Source organism: Pogona vitticeps, chromosome 5 (genome assembly GCF_051106095.1).
Source record: "Pogona vitticeps strain Pit_001003342236 chromosome 5, PviZW2.1, whole genome shotgun sequence".
Taxonomy (NCBI): Eukaryota; Metazoa; Chordata; class Lepidosauria; order Squamata; family Agamidae; genus Pogona; species Pogona vitticeps.
In genome coordinates this window covers 118776199-118789717 of record NC_135787.1, presented here as the reverse complement: position 1 = coordinate 118789717, position 13519 = coordinate 118776199, and the positions used below count along the sequence as shown (strand labels likewise).

Sequence of the window (13519 nt, the reverse complement as noted above, 5' to 3'; positions counted from 1 at the left end):
TGTGCACCTTTTCCAACAAATAGGTCAAGATATTAAACTAAAAACCACATGGAGATGAATTTAGTATATTTTATTTGCTAGCTTTTCTCCCTGTGGTGAATTGAAGGACATAGAAGAGTGTGAAGTTTATGCTTGGTTGAGTTTCACCAGAACATTAATACAGTATGTGGCACATTGAGCACAAGGCAGGCTAATACCCCAATAACTATAAACTGATGCATTTAACCAAACAGTCAGTAAACTGTACAGCAATACAGCCCATAGATAACTCTATTCAGGCTATCTCTGTACAGAAGAGATCCATCATTAAATCCAGCTCATTGATAACTTACTATAGTGCTTGCATTATTAAATTATAAAGATAAAATTGCTAACTGAACTGATGCCAATATTTTCTCTTCATACAGAATGTCTGCCATTGCAAGGTATGTTATCTTCCCCTTATTTATTTTGTATAGAACAAGAATTACAGTATCAAAATAACTTATTTCAGGGGGTGACATAGGAAAAGTCTGATCAGATTCAAAAGAGACAAGTGGTATGATCATTTCAACATTGCCAATGAAGGAGGAATAATACCTGGCTTTAAAGAGTGCAAGGAAGGCTGCATGGTAAATGGTATAATATATTCTGGTTTACTAACAGCAGCGTCCCTGTTTCCTGCCATGGGCGTACTGACCAGCCAGAGCTTCTGAGGGCCAGTGTGATATAGTGCAGAGATTATTGGATTAGGACTCAGGGGTTGTTTTGCTGTGCACTGACTTGGTGATGGTGACCCTATGAAACAGGGACCTCCAATAGACAGGTCTGTTCAGTTCTTCAAAACCAAGTGCTGTAGCTTGGGTTCAAATCCTCACTAGCCAAGGAAACTGAGTTGTACTGGTGAGAGGTGTGTGTATGGCAGCATTAAACCACTTTTTGAGCAATTCACACACCTTGAAAATCTTATTAGGGTTGCCATAAATCAGAAACAACATGACAGCACTTAACAGTATAACATCCCAGCGGCAGAGACATGCCCTCCTCTAGGATGCCACCTTGTACCCCTGGCCCTGTTTCCTGTTCTTCACTAAACATGATGTGGCTGTCACCCATGTTCAGCCCACATGGGGCTGGCTTTTGGTATGTGTCTATCTTAGTTTTAAAATACATTGGTTGGTGTCTTGTTCCATGGCTATGTGGGCAAAACTCAGCGTTAGACCTGTGGTAGCTATAATAGGCAGAAGTGTTATCCATGGAGCGCTTCCACCAGCACATTATGCCATCAGGCACAGCAGGAACCGTACAACCAATTGCACATTTCTGTTGTGCAATCTGCATTTCCTGGGCATAATGCCTGGCAAAGATAACCCTGTATAACTCTTCACTTATGCAGCAATGAACTGGATTCTGGCTAATAAGTAACTTCTTCTTCTTCTTCTTCTTCTTCTTCTTCTTCTTCTTCTTTTTTTTTTTTTTTTGCATCTTTTAACATTGAGAGCAGGCACATCACTGAGACATAACCCATCAGCTCACCAGTTAGGTGTGGTAGGATACTCAATCCTCAAGCAAACACCAATAGATTCTGGCCATTATTGGAATGATATGTTGGAATAATCCTGGGCCCAAGGTCCATGAGTCCTTCCTCCAATGTCAGTTTGCTTTTGTTGTCATTGATGGGTAATGCAGAGACATTTTGAGAAAATGAAGTGGTCGTATTGGTTTGGGGAATTTTGAGAGTTGTCCTCCATTGGGGGCAATCTGCATGTGTGGATGCTACCTTTGCCTTGTAGAGATCCTGGATCTTTAAATGCCCTATGACGAACAAAAAAAATGAGCAATTCTTTTTATACCTTTTTACTTTCATTATGTATATATTGCTTTTCAACAATGTTTCCAATGTGATTTACAGAATAAAATTGTTACAAAATTCCCATTAAAAACTCAGTAGTCTTAAAATCAATTTAAAACCCAGGCATTATCAGAAATGTAGTAATTCATCTCTCCAAAATCTCATCAGAACAGAAATGTTTTCATTTGCTTTTCAAAAGAAACAAGATAAATGGATCAATGAATGTTCTTTGCAGCTCTGGGGTTACCACAAAAAAAAAAGGCATTACTCTTTTTAGATTTAAAAACCCACAAAGGACAGAATTTGGAACAAGGCCTTCTGATTAACTTTAAAATATAAAAGGGGTAGGATGATATGGATAAAAGTATATGTAACTTGAAAGATTATTCTGACAGCATTTTGACTATTAACATATCCTGTAATTTTTTTTGGGGGGGGGACTTGTTTTGTTTCATAGGAATAAGGAGCACTGCCTAATTTATCAGCCGTGGAAATGTATGGAAATATACCTTATGTATGGTACCTGAATCTGCAAATTATAATTCAGTGCTATCTTTTATCCTTGCAGAATCAATCTCGTGTCGGTTTAAAAATAAATCTTACGAGGTGAGTTTAACTACACACAGGAGGAGAATTGTAGCAGATGAAATACATCTCACTGAGGATTAATTGCCAAATAAAAAAACTTTGAAAAGTTACGCTCAGAGTTCTCAGTGTAACACACTGTAAAACTGACTGAGTTTAATACAACACAGGATTCTTCGTTATTACCATCACTGCTGAAGACTGATAGGTAGACAACTTTCTCTGAAGGTTCACAGCTCATCTCTTTGGTGCATTTTATGAGGTGAGAAACTGAAGGGAATTTGCTGGATACTGGTAGTAAAAGAAACCAATAGGAGCCATCTGACCAAACATCTGTGCAATGTCTGGAAACCATGAAGGTTTTTGTCAGATATACACATCCCTCTGGTGCTGAGGAGACTCCTGACACAAATTAGTGCTCCATATCTTTATGCTCCTTGTGCTGACTCCTCCAATAGTGCTCCTCCAACAGTGTAAAGAGCCTTGTGGTGCAGTGGTTAGGCTGCTGTACTCCAGCCAAAACTGTAGGTTGTTCCGTGGTTAAACTGCTGTAGTCCTAATAATGATCAGTGTGCTCTGCAGGGTTGTATTTTTAAAATGCACATTGAAATGCAAATATTCAGTGAAAATTGCTCCTAAATTGGTACACAGAAGATGATTCATGACAGTGCCTCAATTTATGGAAACAATAAAATTAGCAGTGTTCTGAGCAGTGGAACAAGCACACTTTGACTAGTAAATGTGAAGTCTGATTGCTCAGCAAAATAATGTTCAGTATCTCAACATTAGCATTTTAAAATACCGACAAAGAAGTGTACAAAAAGGGACTCCTGTGATTTGAGCATATCAGAATTTCAATTGTCATAATGCTGACTTCAACCAAATACCTGTAATGGATTTCTTTTTCCAAATTAGAAATGTGTTCACTGTTGGCTTGAGGGTGTCCAATTTTGATTTGATATGAATAATCACTTTTAATCACTTTGATATTCTAGGTTGGAGAAACATTTCGTGATCCAGATAATCCATGCCTTAATTACACCTGTACAGCAGAAGGCTTTACAACAAAAGTTAAAGAATGTGTTAAACAGAACTGGTGCAGCAAAGTAGGTTGTGAAAACAGGCTTACAAATATATATGAAAAGGAGATAGGGTGAAATAACCAGACTAAATTCACAAGCTTTCCCTCTGAAGTGCTAGGCAGTGGGAGTGGGAGCTGACTCCCAAGACAGGTATTAAGTGGAGGGGCGGAGGCAAGTTTACCAAATGTAGTTTTGCAGATACATGGATTATTATATGTTGTAGAGACTTAGCCTCCAATTCTGCAGAATGGGCTGCATTTTTGATCTTATATGCCTAATTGTTTCACTAATGGAAAACAGTGCCAACTCCAAAACCTCAGAGTTCACATGAATTTGTCTATGGTCAGATAAGTCAGAAAAAGGAAAGCCCAATTTAATTCATATGAAGGGCCACTTTTACATATATTCGCTAAAGAAAAGTGTGCTTCTTATGAGAGGCACATTTATGGAAAAGCACTTTTGTTACAGTTGTAATTCAATGGCTGAAAGCTAGTAGTAAGTCACAACTGGAGTAGGCCCATTGAATGATAGGTGAGTCGGTACCTATGTTCCATTGATTCAATGGGTCTACTAGTTGTGACTTGCCACCGAATTTCATTCAGTGTGGTTTCTGCCATACTGGTCAAAATCCTGTTATGTAGTTACAAAAAATATGTAACTTTTAAGGCAAATTGTCATAAGTTAAGTAATCTCCCTATGTATCTGCTGCACACCAAGTCAACAGATACAGTGGACCCTTGACTTACAGACGGCTTGACTTACAGACTTTTTGAGTTACAGACTTCTCTGGCCGCAAAATTTAGGTTTGACTTGCAGCCTGAGACTTGACTTACAGACCAGAAAAAAACCAAAATGGAACAAAGACGGCCTGTTACGGGATTAATCGGTTTTCATTGCACTGTAGGTCAATGGAGACTTGACCTACAGACTTTTTGACTTGAGAACCGCCTTCCAATACGGATTAAGTTCTCAAGTCAAGACCCCACTGTAATGTGTATGGAGACTTCTTAACTTATGGCAGTTGGTCTTCTGAAGGTTAAAACCTTTTGCGTAACTGCACAACTTTTCAGCCATTTTGCACTAACCTGTTAATACCATTTTTTCTTCTGTATACCTCATAGCAAGCTATTGGCTCTTTCTGAACATCTGCTGGTCTTTCTGAAGAAATATTTCTGCTAATGCTTCCCTCCCACTATTGCTGTTGTTGTTGTTGTTCCCTATCTACACCTCATAGAGCTCTGTGTTCTCTCTGTACAATTGCAAGGTTATCTGCAAGCCATCTTTTATTTTATTTTATTTTTCCTAGGGAGCAGCTGTGTTTATCATTTGCAGCAAAAGCACTGTAGCATCTTGCGGTATTTAAAAGAGTACAAATTTAGCAGAAACCTTTGCAGATTGTAACTCATTTTTGCAGTCACATCTGAGAAGCTGGCTACAGACCATGAAAATTTATGCTGAATAAGACTTCTTAGGCTTTCATGTGCCATTGTTCTTTAATGATGCCCTTTCCCCCTTGTCACTTTGCAGCACAAACATTCATCTTTTTCTATGGCATGTTTCTCCTGTACTTCCGTACTGTTATCTCAAGCCCCAAATTCTTCTCTGTTCATTCTATAGTTTCTCTGCACTCCCATCACTATTCTTTCCTTTACTGTCCCTCATATTTTCTCCTTCCTTTATAATTTTGTCTCTTTTCCCATGCACCACCAAACTCTGATCCCTTACTGTTCTGTAACTGAGCACAAGGCTGCCATCCCTGAAGTAAGTCACAAAATGAGGGATTTATCAGTACAGATGGGTGATACAGTTTGGGTGTCTGGATCAGGTTGGAAAAACTTCCACTTCTTCCATCATGAATCCCTGGAATCATAGAAGGGGTGAACATTGACAACATAATTGTGCATGGATCATTCCAGTCTCACCTTCTGTATATGAAGAATTTGACCAAGACTTTAATATTCACCTCCAAAAAAAGTTGTAGAAAGGTCCACACACAATGGGTATTTTCAGTATGCCTAGGAAAGGATGCTATCATCCTGTGAGCCGTATGTTGCACGAGTCTGGTTTTTAATTGTACTTTTCTCCTTTTTTTAATTTTAAAAACAGAAATTCAGAATGTATCGTGCAGACAACTGTTGCTACGACTGTACGTAAATATTTTACATTTTGCATAGACAACAGTAATATATAATTGCTCATCCTTAAACAGTACTGTAGTGGCAATTTATCAACAGTGTATAGGATTGTTGTAAAAATTCTAGTTCATTTATCTCTGACAGGGACCAACTTTTTAGAGTGTCTGTAAGAGAGAGAATAACACCACCCCACACACGCAGGACTGTCTTTCAGAATTTAAGGGTAAGGTTTATTAAGATGTAATTCTGCAGAATGGAGACAGGTAGAGCTTAGTTCATTAACAGTCCATCTCACTAGAATGAAAGAAAATCCATTTCACTCATAACAAGCTGAGATCATTAGATCAAAATGTCCTACCTTCTTGATAGTTTACATACATTTTGTTCTGCCTTAGCCTTGTATTGAAGGCATGTTTTTCATTTTTTATATATATATAAACATCAAAATTATGCAATAGCTGTTTTATACTCATGAGAACAAAGAGTTAAATTACTATATGTCGTTGTTAACATTTTACAGTGGAAGAAATGTCAATTCAGCTTCCCCTTATCTTCCCAGTCTACTTGACTCCAAACTGGGAGGAGGAGACAGTGTCCTTGAGAAGTGCTTAGGAGACAAATGTTTTTAGAGGAAAGTTCCTTTTGGATAAGTTCCTTTGTGTTCTATGATGGCCTAAGACTTATTATAACATAGATCTTATAGTAAGAAATGTATTGAATACTGTATGTGTATTGATAGGAAAAAGGCGAGAATTAATTTTACTTCAGGCTGACATGGAAGAGGTCTTCCCAGAGAATGTGAGAAAGGACACATCACCCTGTTGGCTGATCTTTCCACACTAGAAGCACCACTGGATTGTTTCCAACATGAATCAATGAAGTAGCAGTACATAGAATATGCTTACATTTTAATGCTTGTATAAAATATTACAACAAAATATATCAAAAATATTAGAGTTTCCTTTAAGGTAAAATAATTAAGGATAAAAGAATAAAAGAAAATAATAAAAAGGATAGAAGCTTTTGCTTATGACGCATCAGGGAAGATGAAAGTAGCATGGTGAAATCTTATTTATTTATTTCATTTTTACCCCGCCCATCTAGATTCGGGAATCTAATCTGGGCAGTTTACAGATTACAAAGTTAAAAACAGCATTAAAATAACTTTAATCATAAGAGCAAACAACTGATAAGGAAAACAGAATCCAAGGTGGAAAAGAAGCTATGTAATGGGAGGTGGGAAGGCCTGCCAAAAGAATCAAGTCTTCAACTTGTTTTCTGAAAATTTCTCCTTCCATGGCAACTAACTGGGGCAAATCTTGTCAGTAGCAGCCATAGATATTTGGGGGACATTAAGATACAGTACAGGGCATTTACTTGGCTTGATAAAACTCAGTTGGAGTCTTCTGCCAAGCCTCACCCTAGCCTTAATAATAGAAGTGGATCATTGGTATTGCAAGATGTTATGGGCACTGTAGACAAGCACTGAGAGAGACAGCCCATCGTTTGGAGTGATAAACCAAACATCTTTCCATTTGATCCTGCCATTTGAAGTCAGTGCTTTTGTGTCTCTTGCCATTTTATTTTTTCTGTGACGTGTGGGACCATCTTCTCTGTATTGGTGGTCAGTTAGTGGAACTTCCCATCCTGGGATGTATGTGCATTTTAAACTTGTTTTTTTAGTTTCATTAGCATTTTCAAGAAGGAGGATAGTGGGTGGCTAGAGAGCCCTTTTTTAAAAAAAGTGTAACAGCAGGAGAATAATGGCTTATTTTTTTATACTTTCACGTCATTCACTGTTTTATGTTTCTTCTTAGGTATCAATGTATGCAGACCAGCTCCTGTAGAGGTTGGAGTCACTGCAAACGGTTGTAGAGGTGTCATCGTGATGGCAAAATGCACTGGGGAGTGCAAAAATGCAGTTTTGTAAGTCAGTCTTGTCGAGAGATTGTGAGAGCATCTGCTGGGCATCCAGTTGGGGGTGGTGGGTATAAACCAAAGGCTCACTTCTGGAATTGAACAAGTACCAGTTGGAGGAGACAGTTTGGAAATTACTGGCTTTGTTCTAGGCAATTTAAGATGATATAGGGATTTCCTGTCTATTCAATTTGCAGTCACACCCCTTGACCCAGCTTGAAAAAATGCACACAGCAGAGGTACAAGTGTGCCACAGTAGCCATTTAGGAGCCACTGAATAATGTGATGATTTCTTTTGTATTTCTGGATGCCACCATCGACAGTCTATGACATATGACAGGTTATGACAAGATGGAGCCCACATGCTGTCTGGTAAACAGACGTTAACTGGATCAGCAGCGGAATTTTACTTTGACATTGGTGGCAGCATCATATCCTGCCCTGCATCTAAGGCAACAGGCTAGATTAGGAGACCTGGGACAGGAAGTATAGATATTTCTTACAGGTACTGCTATGTCCTCTTCTAATGCAACATACTGCCAGCAGCTCAAGAGGAGGAGCTGATGGTCTGGTTTTGCCCTGCCTCCCACAGTTGCTCTCTGAGCTGGTAACTTCTCTCTGCTCAAAGACCACAATTGACCAGCTCTGCCTGGGCCATTTTATGAGAGCTTGATAGAAATGGCTTTTTTTAATTGTAGCAGTTTAAGACCCTTAACCACCCAAGCTGAAGTAAAAAATCAGTGCTGAACCCTGGGTTGTAATTAATTTAAAATAACTATCCCTCTCTTTTAATTTGCTATGTTTTTCTCTGTCTCAATTTCAGGTATGGTGATGTGGATCGTCAAATGGTAAACAAGTGTTCTTGTTGCAAGGCAAAGGAACATGTATATAAGAATATTCCCATTGTCTGTCCTGATGGAAGGTTAGAAGAATATAGATACAAGCACACCATCTCCTGCAGCTGCCAGGCTTGTGAAGGTTCCTAATGCAACCGTGTTTTAAATGGCCCTTTCCCCTTCTAAATGTGTTCAAAAATGCTCTTTCAAGATTTGCATGAGTTACCTTAGTGATTTAAATCAGCATTATTAAGACAATACTTCTATTGTAAACAAATCCTGTAATGTATGTCTTGTAGTATCTTTACAGTTCACAAATCAAAATAGGCAAATGAATACTATTTTGAAATAAATATTGGTTCCTTTTCATCTATGTGTCCAGACACCATTGTATTATAAAATGAAAAATGCACTGCACTATGTTTCCTTCATGCTGGCCTATGTCTTGATTGTATTTCATTATCAGTGTTATTTAATGATTGGTTAGATGAGAGCTTTACTATAGAAAATATAGTAACTGCTCTCACATACGGTCCTATTGTAGTCAATGCTTAGGTTACAGGAAATAGGACTGAACTGTTATTATCCTGGATAGGTTTTGATCTGTACCCAAAGCTAATATTTCCCAAGCTGACAGCTGTTGCAGAGTTTTGAATTTTTGGTAAAATGATTTGTGCTACGCGGTTGAAATACAGAGATTCACAAAGGAGAGCAGCTTCAAGTTCCCCCAGATAGTCCAAACTTTTCTCAGTAACTAACTTTGAGATCTTAGTAGTAAAAAGAGTGAAAAACATTTTATTACTAATAATAGTGAACAGATCAACAGAAAACTATTTTCAACAGACTAAAGAGAGCAAAAGGACTCTGCAGAGAGGCAGGGCTCTTTTTGATTTCAGAGATGGTAAGGAATAACTGGACTGGTTAGTACTGGATACATTGGGTCACTGCAGCCCAAATCACAGGCCATATGCAATGTTGTAAAAACTCTGACAACACCTTCTAGGTGCTTGTGGAAGTGTCTCCTGACCTTCAACCTTGTTGGCTTTGATCTACTTGGCACGTAACTGGATGTGGCAAATCTAAAGTACTCTCTTAAGCCAAAGTAAAGGGTTTCACAAATGATTGTGATGGTGGCCTTAGTAAAGGTTCAGGTTCCCCTTGACATTTTTACTCCAGTCGTGTCCGACTCTAGGGGGCGATGCTCATCCCATTTTCAAGCCGTAGAGCCAGTGCTTGTCCAAAGACAGTTTCCATGGTCACGTGGCCAGCGTGACTAGGGAACACCGTTTTACCTTCCCACTGAGGTGGTACCTATTTATCTACTCGTATTTGCGTGCTTTCGAACTGCTAGGTTGGCAAGGAGTTGGGACAAAGTGACGGGAGCTCACTCCGTCACATGGATTCGATCTTACGACTGCTGGTCTTCTGACCCTGCACCACAGAGGCTTCTGTGGTTTAGCCCGCAGAAGGTTCTGGTGGCCTTACCAGAACGCTATTTAGGCATTCCAAATGTGGCTTCAATCACCATGGAAAGATGAACATGGTAGCTCTGGCTCCATCTGTTGCTGTTCTACTCACCTTCCATGTTCAAGCAAGCTCTAAACTATAGGAGGACAATGACAACACATGGAGGGTAACTAGAACTGTGTTGGGGAAGCACAGCTAGCTTATTTGCCATTGTTGTTCTCACTTGTTAATCAAAGGCATTTACAGATTGCCTGAACAAGACTCATGTATGTGATGGAAAAATTACATAACGAGTCGCCTTGTGGTATAGCTGCCCATGGAGCAAAGATGGAGAATCATATAGTCTCCAGATATTTTGGACTAAAAATCCCATAACCTGTGGCTGGGATTTTTGGCAGTTGAAGCCCAAAGTATCTGAAGGGCCAAAGGATCCCTGTTCTGCTTTAGAAGCTGTTCAAGTAGATTTTATGTGGTTGCTGTAACATGTAGGCCACACACCGAGGTAACAGGAACATTTGTTTCAAGGCAATTTGTTTCAAAGATAGATGAACAATAAAGAAATTGGGAATATGGAGAGGCACAATATTATTATTAGTCTTTCTTACAATAGTATTTCAACCATTATGTGCTTAATGCTAAGAAGTGCTGCTCCACTGTTCCCTTCCTCCATCTCTCCCATAGCGCAGGGGAAATAATCACAGAAATCAATGCATCAAGATTTAAGAAAGCTGGCAGAAGACTCCCAGTTGTGGAAATGTTAAGATGATGATCTAGTGCTGAAAATATGGACTTAGTAACTGCAGGGAACTTAAATCTATTATGAGTGAACTGACAGTAAAGGCACTCACTCCATCCTTATGGAGAAGGCCCCACGTGTAGGGCCTCTCCCTGACTAGAATCCTGGAAGGTTCCTCATCTAGCTTTGTACAGATGCAGAGATCAGGTACAAGAACATAGCCGACTCCTTAGGCTACAGCTAGATCCCCACACATCTTTGTTTCAGAAACAAATACTTAAGAAACTAGTCAAAGTAATCACAGCCATTCTGAAATTACTTTTAGATAGGGAAGAAAATGTTACTACCAGTACAAAAGATTTGTTGTTGTTGGGTGGGTGGGAACAGGGATTTTTAGATATCATTCCTTGCTTTGTCAGACCGATTATGGCTATACGCAGAGTTAACTGGTTTTTATATGTATGGCAGGACAGCTATTTCTGCATGTGTAAAAAGAATCTCTTCTGTTCACAAGCAAAGGCAGACTGCAAAGTGAATATAGCTGTAGGTTGCTCTCCATCTCAAAAATGTTCATAGATCAAATGTTAACACCAAATATTCATAACCCCTAGTAGTTACTGTATAAAAGGACAGCCATTTCTTTCTGGTGAGCTTTCAAATTAATAAAAATAGTCATTTTCCCTCAACAGGGAAATTAACAGTAATTACCAGTGACATGAGGCAGATATGATCTTATAGGTAAAGGTTCCTCTTGAGAAATGTCCAGTCGTGTCCAACTGTAGGGGGCGGTGCTCATCCCCATTTCCAAGCTGTAGAGCCAGCGTTTGCCAGTAGACAGTTTCTGTGGTCACGTGACTAAACACGCCCATTACCTTCCCACCATGGTGGTACCTATTTATTTACTCGCATTTGCATGCTTTCGAACTGCTAGGTTGGCTGGAGCTGAGACAAGCGAGCTCACTCTGTTGCGTGGATTCGATCTTACAACTGCTGGTCTTCTGACCTTGCAACACAGAGGCTTCTGTGGTTTAACCCATAGCACCACCACATCCCATTTATAAGCTTATAATGCACTTCGAATTGCACTTATAATGCACATCAAACAAGTTTTTTTTTTAATTTTTCAATCTGGACTATCTCCAAATCCATTAAGCCGCTGGACACGTATAGCACGTCAGTTTTAGCCCCTGGTTAATGCATAGGCTACTTACTATACATTTTTTATATATGCTATCAAGTCGTTTCTGACACATGGTAGCCCTAATAAGTTTTTTTTATGTATGTGAGATGTTCAGCGAGTGGTTTACCAGTGCCACTCTCACCAGTGAGTTTCCATGGCTGAGTGTGATCTGAACTCGAAACGTTGGAGTCTTAGTGTGAGTGTTTACAAGACATGGGCTCTCAAAACTATATACATGCGCACAAACAGGAATTATCGTCACGATGGCTATATTATTTCTCATGAACAGTTCAGTGTTTGCTTCTCAATACCAGTAATGGGGGAACATGAGTGGGAGGATATCACCATCCTCCTGTCTTACTTGTGGGCTTCTTATAAGGAACTAGTCAGATGTAGAAAGTGAAGATAACAGGTAGGCCTTGGGTCTGATCCAGCATGGCTTGTGTGGATTGTTTGGAAGAGAAAAATCTTGCAGCAACAGAGTATACTTGAATCATCTAAACCTCTACTGGTTAAAACCACCCCTGAATGATCTACATAGCATTTGAATTTTGGATATCAATAAGATACGTTATGGCTGGTAAATAAAGCTATTCAGGGAATAAGATAGGGATAATTATTATTCCCTTATTACATTTTCCCCATTGGTTGCTTCCTCCTGTCTGAATACACTACGATCAGGTTATTACTGCTTTCATCTGAGTGGTCTGCTGTCTTCCGGTTGGTTGATCATTTCACCGTCAGTATTTTCCTCTGCATCATAACAGCCATTTACGTTTTAAAAACCCTGGTTTTTAAGGAATTCTGTATCAAGCTAAGTGTCTGGAACCCACAAGACCAAAGAAGCCTCCAGGAAAAAGAGAGACAAAGGAAGGAAGATTTCATTGGGACAGGGAGAGGCAATGTTGCTTCAGTGGGATTATAAAAGAGTCCAAAAGAAGTCTCTAGTGATGAGCTGCAGTCCAGGAAAACCAGCATTTTTAATGGACTTTTTTCTTTTGACCATACAGGGAATGTGAATCCTGCAATACAAACTACAAGCTGCTTTTACCACACACAAATGTGGTCATACTGTGTTTCCCCCAAAATAAGACAGGGTCTTATATTAACTTTTGCTCCAAAAACACATTAGGACTTATTTTCAGGGGATGCTTTGTTTTTTTTTTTTTCATGTACAATCTACGTTTATTTAAATACAGTCATGTCATCTTCTGGTTGCTGCACAATGGTGAGGGCGGGGTTTCACTTAACTGGGGCTTGTTTTGGGGGGGTAGGACTTATATTACGAGCATCCTGAAAAATCATAATAGGGCTTATTTTCAGGTTAGGTCTTATTTTCAGGGAAACAGAGTAGCTATAGCTTTCACAGAAATTTAACTGCTGTGTTGCCGTTTCATAAATACAGTGACCACAGCCCTTTGAAGAAACCTTGAATTGCGTGTCTCGCCCCTCCCCCAGTTTTTACGCCTTTCTTCACAGATTTGGAGATGGTGTACATAGCAAGATTTCCAGAACATCTACAAGCCCAAATCTGGTCCGACCAATGTCACTCTAAATGCTTATCATCAATAATATAATCCAATTTTATGATTCCTGAGAAAGGCAATTCTAAGGTGCTGAAAACCAGATTGGTCTGTGTCGTCAGTTGCTAGTATTGCTGGACCTTACATTTCAGTTTAGCTCAGCCATGACCTCACTTATTTTATGTTCTCCAAACCCCTTTCCCAACCATGAGATGTCCGCCACGGCA

At 39.4% G+C, this 13519-nt stretch overlaps 1 protein-coding gene across 1 annotated transcript in view; it reads left to right on the top strand.

Moving 5' to 3' along the window:
- Nucleotides 1-8756, top strand: part of MUC19 (mucin 19, oligomeric) — a 36802-nt gene extending 28046 nt beyond the window's left edge. Inside the window, exons 18-23 of the mRNA XM_078394379.1 lie at nucleotides 408-425; nucleotides 2400-2437; nucleotides 3412-3522; nucleotides 5605-5644; nucleotides 7451-7559; nucleotides 8374-8756. Coding sequence (XP_078250505.1) covers nucleotides 408-425; nucleotides 2400-2437; nucleotides 3412-3522; nucleotides 5605-5644; nucleotides 7451-7559; nucleotides 8374-8536 — 479 coding nt within the window. The 3' untranslated portion in view covers nucleotides 8537-8756. The remainder of the gene's footprint in view (nucleotides 1-407; nucleotides 426-2399; nucleotides 2438-3411; nucleotides 3523-5604; nucleotides 5645-7450; nucleotides 7560-8373) is intronic.
- The last annotated feature ends 4763 nt before the right edge of the window (nucleotides 8757-13519 follow it).